This window comes from Lepidothrix coronata, unplaced genomic scaffold (genome assembly GCF_001604755.1).
Source record: "Lepidothrix coronata isolate B3197 unplaced genomic scaffold, Lepidothrix_coronata-1.0 Scaffold154, whole genome shotgun sequence".
In the NCBI taxonomy this organism is placed as follows: domain Eukaryota; kingdom Metazoa; phylum Chordata; class Aves; order Passeriformes; family Pipridae; genus Lepidothrix; species Lepidothrix coronata.
The window spans coordinates 1,716,090-1,729,372 of NW_016690334.1; the positions used below are offsets into that span (position 1 = coordinate 1,716,090).

Genomic DNA, 13,283 nt, shown 5'->3' on the forward strand with positions numbered 1-13,283 from the left:
AGCACGGGGAGAGGCTGTTCTTGACAAGGTTGTGCAACATCCAGTCATGACTGTCATCAAGGCACAGGGTAATGGTGTCATTTTGATGTGCTTGAGGGCAGCCATTTCTTCAGAAGTTAGAGGGAGCTGGAGACAGAAAAACCAGGTGGCATCTCTGGCACATCCTTCCAGAATGACAGCACTTAGGCTGCTGGAAGTGGGCTTGTCAGAGAATCATTAGGGTTAAATAAGACCTCCAGGATCACCAAGTCCAACCTTTAAGCAATCCTCACCTTGTTAACTAGGCCAGAGCACTGAGTGCCACACCCAGTTGTTTCTTGAACACCTCCAGGGATGGTGATTCCACCACCTCCCTGGGCAGCCCATTCCAATGCCTGGCAGCCCTTCCAGTGAAAAAATTCTTCCCGTGTCCAACCTAAGCCTCCCCCAGCACAGCCTGAGGCTATGTCCTGTTGCCCTTGCAGACGGGTGTTGGGGTCCCATTATGAGACAGCAGCTAGAGATGGGGGGGTAGATGGTGTGGCTGCAGGTCATGAGTATTTATGTGCTGTTTGAGCCTGAAGGGGTTGCCTGCTGGTGGTTCCGATTGCCAGTGGCTTTAGATAAAGTAAGAGTTTTGGTGGTAGGACTAGACCAGAACATTGTTTCAAAAGCACATTTGCGTTCTAAAAAACAAAACACAAAGGGGACCTTCAGGCCCCGCTTCAGAGTGACTAATGAGCTGCACATGAAGGAAAACAAGGTACTTGCTGGGGTTTGTGTGGAGAGATAACAGATTTAATTACATGGTGCAGGAGCTGTAGTAGAAGAGAGGAAACACGAGTGCTGAGGAGGAGATGGATGTTGTGTATCCTGGTAGGAGAGGAGCTCTGGTGATGTTTAAAAGCTGTTCTCAGTGAACAGTTTGAGGTTCTCATGATAGTCTGTCTCTCTTCAGGAAAACTTGGCTCCTTTGTAGGTGTGTGATGTCTTCAGGGACTGGGGATCAGAAAAGCGAGTGTTGATGATTATAACATGGGTTGAACTGTCAGATGTTCATGGTATTCTCCAGGGAAGCATCTCTGGGTCCCCTCAGCTTGCTGTGCTGTTTGCTTTAAGATAAGACATCAAAGCTAGGCAGGAGCCATAAATGGGTGGGCACTTAATTATCAAACTAAGTGAAAAGTGTGTAAGGATAAACAGGTAGAACTCAGTCCTGCCATGGATCTCCATGGCAGCCGCTGAAGGGTCCTCAAAAATGATCATTTCATGTTGTACTCACACCTACTGATGCATGGTGAGGAGTGGAGGATGGGAGTCCTGGAATAAGCCCTGTAAGCAAACTAACCTGCTGCTGTCTGGGAGCAAGCCTTCCCTGTGGGTCTCACAAAGGCCTGCTAATTAAGATGTTTCTGGAAAGAAGGTGCAGTAGGACCAACCCTTGGGCTTTTGGAGTTCACGTACCTTGACATTAGGGGCAGGTAAAGCTGTGCTTGCTCCCTGGCTTCTCTGCATGAGGCTGAGCTTTCCCTGGCTGCAATATGATCCTTGGGCATGCCGGGAGCCTGCCAGGTTTTGGGCAGAGCGCTGAGTCAGAGCTCCAGCTGGAGTGGAGAAGTCAGGAAAGCCTTTCCTAAGACAGTGCCGCCTCTGCAGTGCTTTGTTGCAAATCAGAGGGCTCGGATTTGTACAAACCTCTGGACTCCCAAGCAGCAGAAATGTTAAACTTCCAGTAGTTTTTGTCCAACAGGAACTGTTGGAGTTTCCATGTGGCTTTAGGGCACTTGAGTCTTGGTGGTGCAGACGCTGTGCCATCAAAGGCTGCGGGAACTGGTGAGACTGGAACTGGCAGTGTCCTCAAGCTCGGTGGTGGAACGTGCCTCCCAGCCAAAGCAGGCAGTGTGGACTGCTCCATGCCAAGCTCCCTGCACTCCCTGGCCAGGTGTCTTTGTGCAGTGTGTGAAAGGTCAGGCTCCTGGCACTTGTGTTTTCCTTTTTTTTTTTTTTTTCTCTTCCAAGATAGCTAAGAGACTTTCCCCTATCAAGTTTCCAGCATGTGGATTAGCTCTTTGTGCTTGGCCGTTTATGCCATATCCAGGCCTTGACTCCATTTCAGCCACATGCATCTCTTACCCTCTCTGCCCAGTCTCCAGGGGCACAAGGGTGAGATGAGGCTGGACAGTTACTGAGATTTGTGAAGCGAGTTCTGTTGTTCAGGGAAGTAAAACTCCAAACTGACTGAGCTTCCCAGAGAGCAGGTAGACCTCCAGCCAGAGGCTCATGGCTTTGTGTTCCTGCCAAGCCCTCCTATGCCAAAGTGAGATCTTCCTTTGGCTATTTGAAGTCTCTGACTCCATGTAACAGTGCTGGGAATGGCATCAGGAGACCTGATCAGAGTACTGCCCTTCTTAAGGGAAGTGAGACCTCTCCAGGGTCTGAGTTAAGAAGGGGGAGGGTTCTGCTCTCCAAAAGGGCTTGTAACATGACTGCTGCAGTGTGATCCAGGCCTGATGCAGGCCTGATGTTGCCTTATTGATGTTACCTCAGAGGTGTTTCAGTGAAATGCTATAAATTCAGTACATCGAGCCTGCTGTTTAGCCTGTGGCTTGTCTGAACTCATTTTGTGTTGGTATCCTGCTGTGGAAGAAAAAAATCAGCTCTGAAGAGGTGGCAGCAGCTCTGGTCAGACAGAGGGCAGAGATGTCCTCAAAGGCAGCTGAACCTGGGATACATCTTTTCCACCTTCCACTGACTCTGATAAGGCAGCTAATAAGGCAGCTAAGTGTACCCTGCTGTCCAATATCTTGTGTCCTGGGCATCTTGCATTTTCTTCCTGCTGGGAATGCAAGTGCCAGATGGTTTTCTGTTCTTCCTCCCTCAGCTCAGTCGCAGACTGAAATGTGTGGGACTGCAGCCTCTTCCCTTCCCTCTCCTAGTGCTGAGGGATGCAGTCCCTGTCCCCCCACCTGTGTTACACCTTGGCCATGTCTCTGCAGTGCTCCTTCCTGGGAGCCTGGGTACCATTAGGAAGCAGTGACATGGTTAACGAGGCTCCCTTTTTGCTTTTGCAAGTTCCCTGTGAGCTCCCTGGGGGAATCTGCTGTCTCCACAGGTGTACCTTCCATCTGTCAGCCAGTTTGTTGAAAGGATTTTGACAGGCAACTTTCCTCCGTAATCCTTAATAGCTTCAAATTTAAAATGTTTATGGCAAAGCTAATCCCACGAAACTCCCTGTAGTTTTAATAAATCTATCCTCCAGCAAGACTCTTCTGGTGAGAGGAGGTAAATCTGCTTCTTCCTACAGTGATACATATCTGCAGACGTGGCTGTGGGGCAGCTTTAAATCACCTGCTTGGTCCTCACTTAAAAACTGGTATCTCTGCTCAGGGAGCACCTTGCTAAAAGCCAGACCTCATGGGGTTATCCACCTCCACAACTTCTGTCAGGACTGAAAACTGTTGGAATCAGTGAGTCTCTCGTATGGCTGGGCACTCCATTTACAGCTGGAAGGCAAGAGAATAACTCAGGCTGGGATTCTTGGATGTTCCTAAGCCCAAATCCCTCACTCAAAGCAGGACATCTTAGGTGGGGAGAAGACCCCGAGTATCCTGATCAAGCTTTGAATATCTCCAAGGACAGACAATGCATAGGCTCTGGGGCAGGGGGACACCTTTTTTGTGCTCCAGTGTGTTCCAAAGATGACTTTAACGTCAGAGGATCTTTAATGTGTGTGCAGGTGTCACTCGGGGGGAAGAATGAAGGGAGTCATTCTGCAAAAATGCAGATCTCTAGAGACCTCTGCCCTCGCAGCACCAGGCTGGCTGGGGACAGTGTCTGAGTGACCTGCCATGGGTATTTCAGTTGTGGTCAGGCCTCAGTGCAGAAGTGTATCCCAGGGATCCCAGGGCTGTGTGGTTAAAACAGCTGTCGTTAGCCTGGCTGGGAGAGGGGGGGTGAGGGTTATTCTGGCACCAGGAGCTGCCGGATGGCCCAGGCATTGCTGCCCTGCTTACCTTGGGCGGGAACGCTGGGAGCTGCCTTGGCACCCTGCCCCATGCCCCTTGTCCTGTGCTGCTGGAGACTGCTGATAGTCACAGGAGATCCTGTCCTTGTTAACATGGCACCCATTTCCCCCATCCCTCTGCCACCTTCTACCCTTGAGCAGAAGCAGTTGTGCTGGTTTGCACTGTAAGACCCTCTTCCATACAGAAAGGGGCTGTTTGCTGTTCCCCTGCCAGGCTGTGGAGCAACACAGGTCCAAACAACAGCAGGAGTGGAGGCTCTTCTTGCTGCCTCTGCCTTGAGGAAAGAAGTAGATGAGGTCCAGATCAGAGACCAGAGACTCCTGTGGGGGAAATTGAAGCTTAGCTGTAGCCTGGTTTTGGGCGGAGACATCAGCCAGAGCATGGCTGAAGAGCTGCAGGGGGAGTGAACTGTGTTGGAATGAGCAGGTCAATACAGTGTGAGCAAGTGTGAGTCATTCCAGGCCACTCAAGTGAGGTCCTGGGCTGGGCCATCCTCCACCTTCCAGCAGGAGCCGTTGGCCTGCTGATCCCCACCATAAACATGGTTATCTGGGTCCAGAGCAAACCTTGTCCTTACAGATCCTTGTGAGAGTGACTCAGTATTTGCAGAAGCCTTTCACATCCAAACCATTACCTAATCCCTGAGTGCCGTGAGGAGGCTCACAGGTTCCTGCTCTGCTGGCCGGCTTCCCAAGTGGCCGTGCCCAGGGTGTGGATGTGGTGGGGCAGTGTGCTCCCAGGGCATGGGGATAACAGCCATGCCCAGGCTCAAAGTGCCACTTGGCAGCTGAAACCATCCCAGTGGAGCTATTGTTGTGTCCTGTCTGCTCCAGGGGTGCAGAGACCCACACACGGGGCTCAGAGTCAAGGGGGATGTGAGCCCTTCCTGCCCACGAGGCAGGGCCATGAGGCACTTGGCCAGAGGTGCTGCCCAGATGGCTCCACTCCAGTGTTGTGGGAGCTGGAATGGGATTATTGTGATACAAAGTGTGATGCTTCCAAGGTAACTGAGATCACTCTGTGCTGTCCTCTCCGTAATCCGTCTGTTGTCACAGCACGTGAGGCAGGTGACGCTGTGCATTAACACTGTAACCTCAGTGAGGAAAATCCCACCTGGGAAGGATGTACCCTTGCCATGTGAGCTCTTATGTCCTCATCTGTGCAGATGCCTGAGGCAGCTGTAATTGTACCATCTATACATTCTTTGGGTGTCTTGGAAACATGGCCTGTGCTCATGGGAGGTGGAAGAGGTGAACACCCCATAGCTCTGGTGGTGTCAGTCCATGTGCTAGCTCGTAACCCTGGACCATCTTCTCCCTCTTGCTTTGACTGTCCCCTCTCACCGCATCACAGAGCCCAACTCTCCTCCCACAGATGAAAGGCATCTCTTTCCTAGAAGATTTTTCTCATTCTGGAAAATGCCTGATGGACAATACCTCAAAATGAACCCACTCCCCTTTTTCATGGGGGACTGAACCACGGCGTGATTTCCCATCTGGCTCCCACTGCAATGGGAGCAGATGCTGGATGACAGAGCAGGACTTTGCAAGCCAACTGCCTCCTGCCTCTCACTAGAGACTCACAGGAGCACCCAAGCAAGTGATGGGAGTGTCAAGTGACTGGGGCTTAACCCAAGTGTGTCTCTTGTCTCTCCCTCTCTCCATGCAGGTGACGGAGCTGAACGAGCCCCTGTCCAACGAAGAGAGGAACCTGCTGTCCGTGGCCTACAAGAACGTGGTGGGGGCACGGCGCTCCTCCTGGAGAGTAATCAGCAGCATCGAGCAGAAGACCTCTGCCGATGGGAACGAGAAGAAGATCGAGATGGTCCGTGCCTACCGCGAGAAGATCGAGAAGGAGTTGGAAGCAGTGTGCCAGGATGTGCTGAGCCTGCTGGACAACTACCTGATCAAGAACTGCAGCGAGACGCAGTACGAGAGCAAAGTCTTCTACCTGAAGATGAAAGGGGACTATTACCGCTACCTGGCCGAGGTGGCCACCGGGGAGAAGAGGGCGACCGTGGTGGAGTCCTCGGAGAAGGCCTATAGCGAAGCCCATGAGATCAGCAAGGAGCACATGCAGCCCACCCACCCCATCCGGCTCGGGCTGGCGCTTAACTACTCCGTTTTCTACTACGAGATCCAGAACGCGCCGGAGCAGGCCTGTCACCTGGCCAAGACGGCCTTCGACGACGCCATTGCCGAGCTGGACACCCTCAACGAGGACTCCTACAAGGACTCAACGCTCATCATGCAGCTCCTCCGCGACAACCTAACGCTCTGGACGAGCGATCAGCAAGACGACGACGGCGGAGAAGGCAACAACTAGACCCCCCCGATGGACTGGCAGCCGCACGCTGATGCTAACTACTGCAGTCTTTATTTTTTTCCCACGAGTGGGGGGGGGTCAGGGGTGGGGGAGGGAAAGGGAGGGGACACCTTCCCAGGGAGGCCCCCCACAACCTGTCTTTGATTGCCTCGTTGACATTTTTGCCAAAACACCACTAGTGGAAGTCAGGCTGGCTGTGCTGGTATGGAATAGCAGCCTCACTGGCATATGGACTGTTCTGTAGATTATTAATACAAGTGGAGCTGTCTTTAATTTAACTTTATTGCTAGAAATAAAAGGGTTTTAAGACGAATTTGCGTGGATGGAATGGCCCTCGTTTTTAAGGAAAGCAACGCAAAAACATTAAAAAAAAAAAAAGACAAAAACTAAACAAACAAAACAAACAAAAAAAAAAAAAAAAAAAAAGGGAGTTCTGTGGTTCCAGTAAGGCTTCGTGCGTTTGTTTCCGCAGTCCAGGTGCCGTGTGTGTCCGCACCACGTCACGGGGCGTCTCTCTGCAGCGCTCTGCCCGCCAGGGCGCAGCCTCAAATCCCCAAATTGAGAAGGAATTAAAAATAAAACCAACAAAACCAAACAATTTGGGGCTCACAAAGCCCCGGGATTTAGGCCATCCAATCTTTTTTTCTTTTTTTTTTTTTTTTCCTTTTTTTTTTTTTTCCTCTTGTTAAGATATTTATTAGGGTAGCTTACAGTATTAACACTAAATTGCAGTTTACAGTGTTTCTACATTACAGCCATATGACATCAAGCCTTTGATTGTCTGTTTTTCTTTCTTTTGCTAGTTCTTTTGGCTTGCCTTCCTGAGCAGTCCTGGCCTGTGGACTGGCTTTAGCTATTCTGTGTCGCCCAAGGCAAGAAGATCGCCCGCCCGAGGAACATCAAAGCTGCTCTAGTTTTTTGGTCAACAGCTTAACAGGTGCTTGGCTAGCGGCTGTTTCAACTATTTTAAGTCCACAGCAAAAGGTTTAAGAACTTAATTAGACAAGGGGGAAGTGTTTAAACTTAAAGAAAAAAAAAAAGCCACTTAAATAATAAAAAAAAATAATAAAAAAAAAATTTAAAAAAAATGAGCATTCAGGTCTGTATGTCATGTACTGTGTTTGGTATTTCAAAAGACCATCCTGGTTTAAGGTGCCACAGCTGCTTCCTCAGGGATTGCACTGCCATTTCACTCTGCCTGACTTTCTCCCACTGTACCATGAGGTTTGTCAGCAGATCTCCAGCACCCAGGCTCCCTTGTTTGTCACCAGGGAAGCCAGGTGCGTTTTCCTTTCTCCTGGGGAAGCTTGTGGTGTAATGAGTGAACTTCAGGAGCTTAGAAACTAATTTGGTAGAGAAATTCCTCAAGAGGAAGAGCTACAATCATAGACATTTCTATCCACCATCGGGAGCCCAGGAACTTAGTTCTCTTCTTAGCAAAATCTTTTCCAAGTCTGTCTGATCTGGCTGGGGGTGGGGGACGGGGCATCTGAGTTGCTTAGCAGGTAATATTTACCCCATTTTGAGTAAGTTTAGCTTTGATTTTGATTTTCCCATGGTTGTTGGAGGTTCACTGCTGTTCTCTGGCTCGCAGAGCGCTGCGCCCTGCGGCGCTTCACCCAACGCTGTGCAGTGAGAGGAAACCGCACTCGTGCTTTTGTTCTTTATTAAATATTGGTCTGCTTTTGGAAACAGGCTTTCATTGTCCCTTTGAGAGTCAGCCCGACACGGCGTCGTGGTGTGGCACACACGGCACAGCCGCTCCTGCTGCCGGGGTGTGCGGGGGGACATGGCTCCGGCTCCCTCCCCGCTGTCCCGGAGCCGCTGCCCGGCTCCCCCAGGAGCGAGCGGGGCCAGGCCGTGCTCAGCCCCCGGACACTGCCCCGGTGGTGCTGGAATAGCTTTTTCTGGCCGGGATTCATCCACCCAAAGTCAGGCCCAGGCGCTTTGCAGGGATTTGGGGTGCAGCATCCCGCGGCGAGGGGCCCGCGGCGCCAGTGCGTGCCGGGACCGGGAGATGCTTCAGGCTTCTTACCTCCCTCTCATCAACCCCCGTGTCCCGTGAGCAGTGTTGTCCCAGCTGTACAATTTGGAAGTGATTTACTGGAATTACAAAACCTATCTTTTTTTTTTTTTTTTTTTAAATTACTACTCTTTTTGGCTTTTGCTCTGGCTGCTTTAGGAAACTTATGCAGGAGAGATGGCACAAGAGGGCTAAAAACGGAGTGGGGGTCAGGGACTTGATTTTTAAGCAGCTTGAATGGTTTCTTTCATTTTTTAAGAGATGCACTTGCCTATGATACTGTCTCTCCAGTGAAATGATTACTGCTCCATTACTCTATTGATACAATATTGTGCATGCTAGTGTCGTATTTCTATACAGTAGCTTGAAATTTATTAACTTATACTGTAGATGTTATGTATTCCTATGACAAAATAGTCTTCAAAAATTTTCTAAAGTTTTTTAATTTATTTTTCTTTCCTTTTTTTTTTTCGGGGGTAAAGTTTGCTCTACCAAATAGTGATCGTAACAAACTGATCTGTTATGGATGTTGCTATAGTGACATGCAATTATATATGATTTTGTTTTTAAAAAGGAAAAAAAAAAAAAGCAAAAGAAAACACCAGTGTTAGCTTAATCTTAATGTCTGGTGTTCGTCATGGTGAAATTATAACTATTACAGTGTAGGAGAACAATGACTGTGTTCTTTGAATGAGCCTTTGTTTGTGCTTTTTGTCATGTTATGCAGTGAACTATTTTTAAGGTCTAATCAGTGATTATTTTTCCAACTCCGTGTTTCTGTAAGGAATTATTTCACACACGGACCATTCTTAGCAGTTTTTCCTCAGTGATGGAATATCATGAATGTGAGTCATTATGTAGCCGTCGTACATTGAGCAAATAAACTTACAGATCTGACGTCAGCGCTGCTTAATTGTTATCGCCTGTGTCGAGTTTCTGGGGGGCTCCGTGGGGTGGGGAGGGCTCGGGAACAGCCGGGTGTCTGATCCCGGGGGCCACCGCCCTTCCGCCGGCGCAGAGCATCCCGGCGGATTAAGGGATCGCCAGGCTCCTTCCCGGGGCAGAGGCGAGGGAAGGTGGGAAAACCGCGGGGAGGGTTCCTGGATGCTCCCGTGGCCGCAGGGCTGGGTGTGTGGGAGCCTCCCCACCTCCCTCCCTCTCCTTCCCCGATGGTTTTCCGCCCGGAGCCACACGCGCGGTGACTCACGCTGTAAAAATACTCCCCTCCCCGGGAAACTATAAACGGAAAATGCGCCCTGACTCACGCGCCCGGCGAGGGATCCGGGGGTGCAGGGTGGACACCCCCGGGAAGGGGCTGGGAATAACCTTTGGGTGATGGCAAAGAGGGGCTGGGGGCTCGCCGAGCACCCCCACACAGAGAGGGACACCCCGAGCCCCACCCCGGCGCCGTGGTGCTCCGACAGCCCCCTCACCACGGCTTTTTGGGAGGTGAGAGCCACTGTGGCACGGCCACGGGAGACAGGGGAGGGGGCTGGGGATGCTCCTGGAGGGGCATCTTCCCCTGGAGACGCGCTCGGGCTGGAAAAGCCTCGCACCCCCAGACACACGCACATAGGGCCCCCCCAAGCACACAGGTGACCCCTGGCAGCAGGAACTGACCCCGAGATTGTGTGTGAGAGCTGCCAAACTGCTCACCCCTGAGACTGCTGGGGCAGAGGGGGTAGGGGGGAAGGGGTTCGGGGGGCACGTGGAGCCCCCCAAGCCTGGAGAGGGGCCTCGCGGCCACGGGATTCCTCCCAGGTCACTGTCTGCCTCCGGGATGACTCAGGGGGGATTAGTGGGATTTGTCGGAGTGGGAACATCGAAGCCCTGGGCCTGACCTCAGCCATGTAGGGCCAGTCCTGCCCAGAGGCACGGGGGGCACGGGGGGCACGGGGCCAACTGGGGCTGAACCTGAGACCACAACCCCCCTCTGCCCCAATCCAGCCCCCCAGTATGGCTGCAGCTCCTGAGCTGGACCCCCCAGCTGGCCCCTCACAACAATGGGATGGAAGGAAAGGGGAGCACTGGATGGCAGGGCTGGGGCTCAAGGGGCTGCATTGCTGGAGTTGCAGGGTCCCCAAGCAGAGCTTCTGCCCACAAAGCCCTTCTTTGCCCTCTGACCCCCCTGTGACCCAGAGGGGGGTGTGTGGGTGCTTGTTTTTCAGGGGTGTCACCCAGGAGGGTGACACTGGGGTGTGGAGACCCAAAATATTCTGATATTGGCTGAGAGCCAGCATTGTGGAGACCAGGGAGGGTGAGACCCAGGGCGTTTGAGCACCCTGAGGGTGCACCCAAGAGGGTGAGACTCTCTTGGCATTTGAGAGACCTGGGATGTAGGAGACCCAGGTTGTGGAAACCTGGGATGCTGAGCCTGGGATGTTGGAGACCAGAAATTTTTGAGACCCGGGATATAAAGACCTGGGATACTGGAGGCTGGGATGTGAAGAGCTGAGATGTAGGAGACCTGGATGTGGGATATCCAGGATAGGGAGAAGTCAGGATGTTGACCCCAGGTGCTGAGCAGGGCTTGGTGACCCCCCTCCACTGGCCCCAGGCAGCCCCATCCTGGTGCTCTGGTCCCAGTGCCTGCAGCGCAGCTCCCCCCTGCTGGGGGACACACACAGGGACAGGTTTCTTTCACCAGTTTTTATTCCAGCTGATAATGTCTGTTCCTTCACATTTATTCAAGGCACTCGGTGACAGGGCGAGTACAAAATCAACAGTAAAAAGGGGGCGGGTGCGAGGGGGCAGCTGGGGATGGGGGCGGTGGCGGCTTCTCCTCCTCCTCTTCCTCCTCCTCCTCCTGGGTGCCGCCTACTTCTTGGCTGGTTCCTTGGCTTGGCTCTCGACGGTGACGGGGATGGTGATTTCTGCGGACTGGATGGCGGGTTTGGGCAGGGGGGCCTCCACCGTGAGCATTCCATCGGGGGACAGCGAGGATCGCACGGCCGTGGCTTCGACACCGGGGGGGAGGCTGTGGGGGGAGAGAGGGGGTCAGGGCTGCAGCACCCACTGCCCCACCTGCACCCCCCAGGAATGTGACAGCCCCAAACTGCTGCCTCCCCTGCTCCCAGTTTGGCCAATGGGCACTGAGGGGGTGGGTGGGCAAGGGTCCCCAAAGACATCGAGGTGCTGCCAGGATCCCAGCTCCCCTCCTCCCTGGTACTTACGTGTATTTTCGGGTGAAGCACCTGGAGATGAAGCCGTGTTCATCCTGCTTCTCCTCGTGTTTGCCTGCAAGGAAACAAAACCCCGGGATGGTTGGAAAGGAAACACCCAGCTGGGGGAGCAGCCTTCCCACCCCATCCCGACATTGCCCGACACCAAGGAGGGGCTGATTCTGCCCATCCTGGTGTTTCTTGCCATGATATGAGCCTGAAACAGCTGAGGGGTACCAGGGGCAGTGAGGCTCCTCTGGGAGCATCCCCCAAATTCAAGTGGAGCAAAGTGTGGTGCCAGGACCTGGTGGTGGCCAAAGGGACCCAACAGCAGCCACCTGGCCCCACAGCCAGTGGGGTTGAAGATGGAGCACCCCCCTCTTCCTGGGGCTGCCCCCCAAATCCCTCTGGCTGGGGAACTGCCCCCACTCTGTGCAGACTGTCCTGGTGTGTCAGGAAGCACATCCTGGCCTTGTGCCACAGGTCTGGACTTTGTCATGGCATCCCTGGCTGAGCTGCCCAGGGCTCTGTGGGGAGCATGGGGGCTGTGGGGCTCATCACCCCCCCAGGTCCCTCTGTGGGTCACAGCCAGGGGGTCCCTCCCCATGTCCTGGCTGGGACAGCAGTGAGAGGTGAATATATGGGGCTGGCAGGGGGTCTCTGTACCCTGTGCTGTGTGAATGCACCCCAAGGCTGAGCTGTAGTGCTGGGCCTTCCTCTGTACCTTGATTTTCCTTTTCTCTTTCCCTTTCCCTTTTTCCTCTCCTCTCCTCTCTCCTCTCCTCCCACCTGTCCCCTCCATCTCCTCTTTTTGCTTTTCCTTCCCTCTCTTCCCACCCCTTGTTCCGCCCTACGTTGCCTTTCCACCCTTTTCCCCCCCAGCAAGCTCTGGAGCAGCTCCCTCATCCCGGCACCCTCGAGGGACCCCAGAGACCCCCCCCCATCCCAACACCCACCGGTTATCTCCACGATGTTATCCTTGGTCTTGACCACCAGCTCCTCAGGTGCAAAGTGGTTGACGTCCAAGGTGACCTTCCAGCTGTCGGCAGTCTGGCGGATCTCGGAGATGCCGCTGCTGAGCTGGCGGCTCAGCGCCGTCCCGAAGGGCGAGCCCGGGGCCGGCATCAGCGCGCTCTCCCGGGGCAGCAGGCGGAAATATCCTGGCCAGGCGCTGCCGCTCGGCCACTTGTACCAATCCTCGGGGATGTGGGGCATCCCGAAGGACTGGTCGAAGAGGCGGCTGCCATGGTACCAGTCGCGGAAGGGATCCCAGCTGGGGCTGCGCAGGAAGGTGAAGGGGACGCGGCGCTCGGCCATGGTGTGCGGTGCTGCCCGGGGGGGTGGCTGACGGTGCCTTATGAAGAGGGCCGGGGGTTATTTTTAGCCGGGAGGCTCAGCTGGCTATTAATGGAAATCGCAGCAGCCCCGGGGAAGGGACGAGAAACTTTGCCGGGGTTGGGGCGGCCACACGCAGCCGCAGTGTGTGGGCGGCGCGGGGAGGGGGCTGGCAGCCTCCGGGGTCCCCCTGCCAAGGAAGTGTCCGTCCGCCTTTCATCGCGAGAGGCTTGGCTGGTTGGGAGTGATGGATGGCCCTTGGAGCTGCTCCCGGGCTCTTCCTGCCTGCCCGTAAAACAATCCCCGGGACACGCTGGCCTTGTGGGGAGGGAGCTGGGGCTGGGCCAGGGCCTCGGGAATGGGGGGATGAGTCAGGGGAGGAGGCCGTGCATGGCCCTGCGCTGCGTCACCTGCCAGCCAGAAGGTTCTGGAGCC

General features: G+C 53.8%; 2 protein-coding genes across 4 annotated transcripts; one reads left to right on the forward strand and one right to left on the reverse strand.

Moving 5' to 3' along the window:
• Positions 1-499: 499 nt before the first annotated feature.
• On the forward strand, positions 500-6,724 carry YWHAG (tyrosine 3-monooxygenase/tryptophan 5-monooxygenase activation protein gamma). 3 transcript variants are annotated; one of them, XM_017828928.1, is made up of 2 exons: positions 500-607; positions 5,673-6,724. In XM_017828928.1, the coding sequence occupies exons 1-2, from the start codon at positions 515-517 to the stop codon at positions 6,327-6,329; spliced, it is 750 nt and encodes a 249-aa protein (XP_017684417.1). In that variant the 5' UTR covers positions 500-514; the 3' UTR covers positions 6,330-6,724. The 3 variants fall into 3 exon arrangements, with proteins under 3 accessions (XP_017684417.1, XP_017684419.1, XP_017684418.1); XM_017828930.1 differs by lacking the exon at positions 500-607 and adding an exon at positions 713-742; XM_017828929.1 differs by lacking the exon at positions 500-607 and adding an exon at positions 5,112-5,141.
• A 4,262-nt stretch (positions 6,725-10,986) lies between these two features.
• Positions 10,987-13,072, reverse strand: HSPB1 (heat shock protein family B (small) member 1). Its single transcript, XM_017828875.1, has 3 exons — positions 12,470-13,072; positions 11,526-11,589; positions 10,987-11,329 (listed from the first exon to the last, which is right to left on the reverse strand). Exons 1-3 carry the CDS (start codon positions 12,828-12,830, stop codon positions 11,170-11,172), a joined length of 585 nt encoding a protein of 194 aa, XP_017684364.1. The 5' UTR covers positions 12,831-13,072; the 3' UTR covers positions 10,987-11,169.
• Between the last annotated feature and the right edge of the window lie 211 nt (positions 13,073-13,283).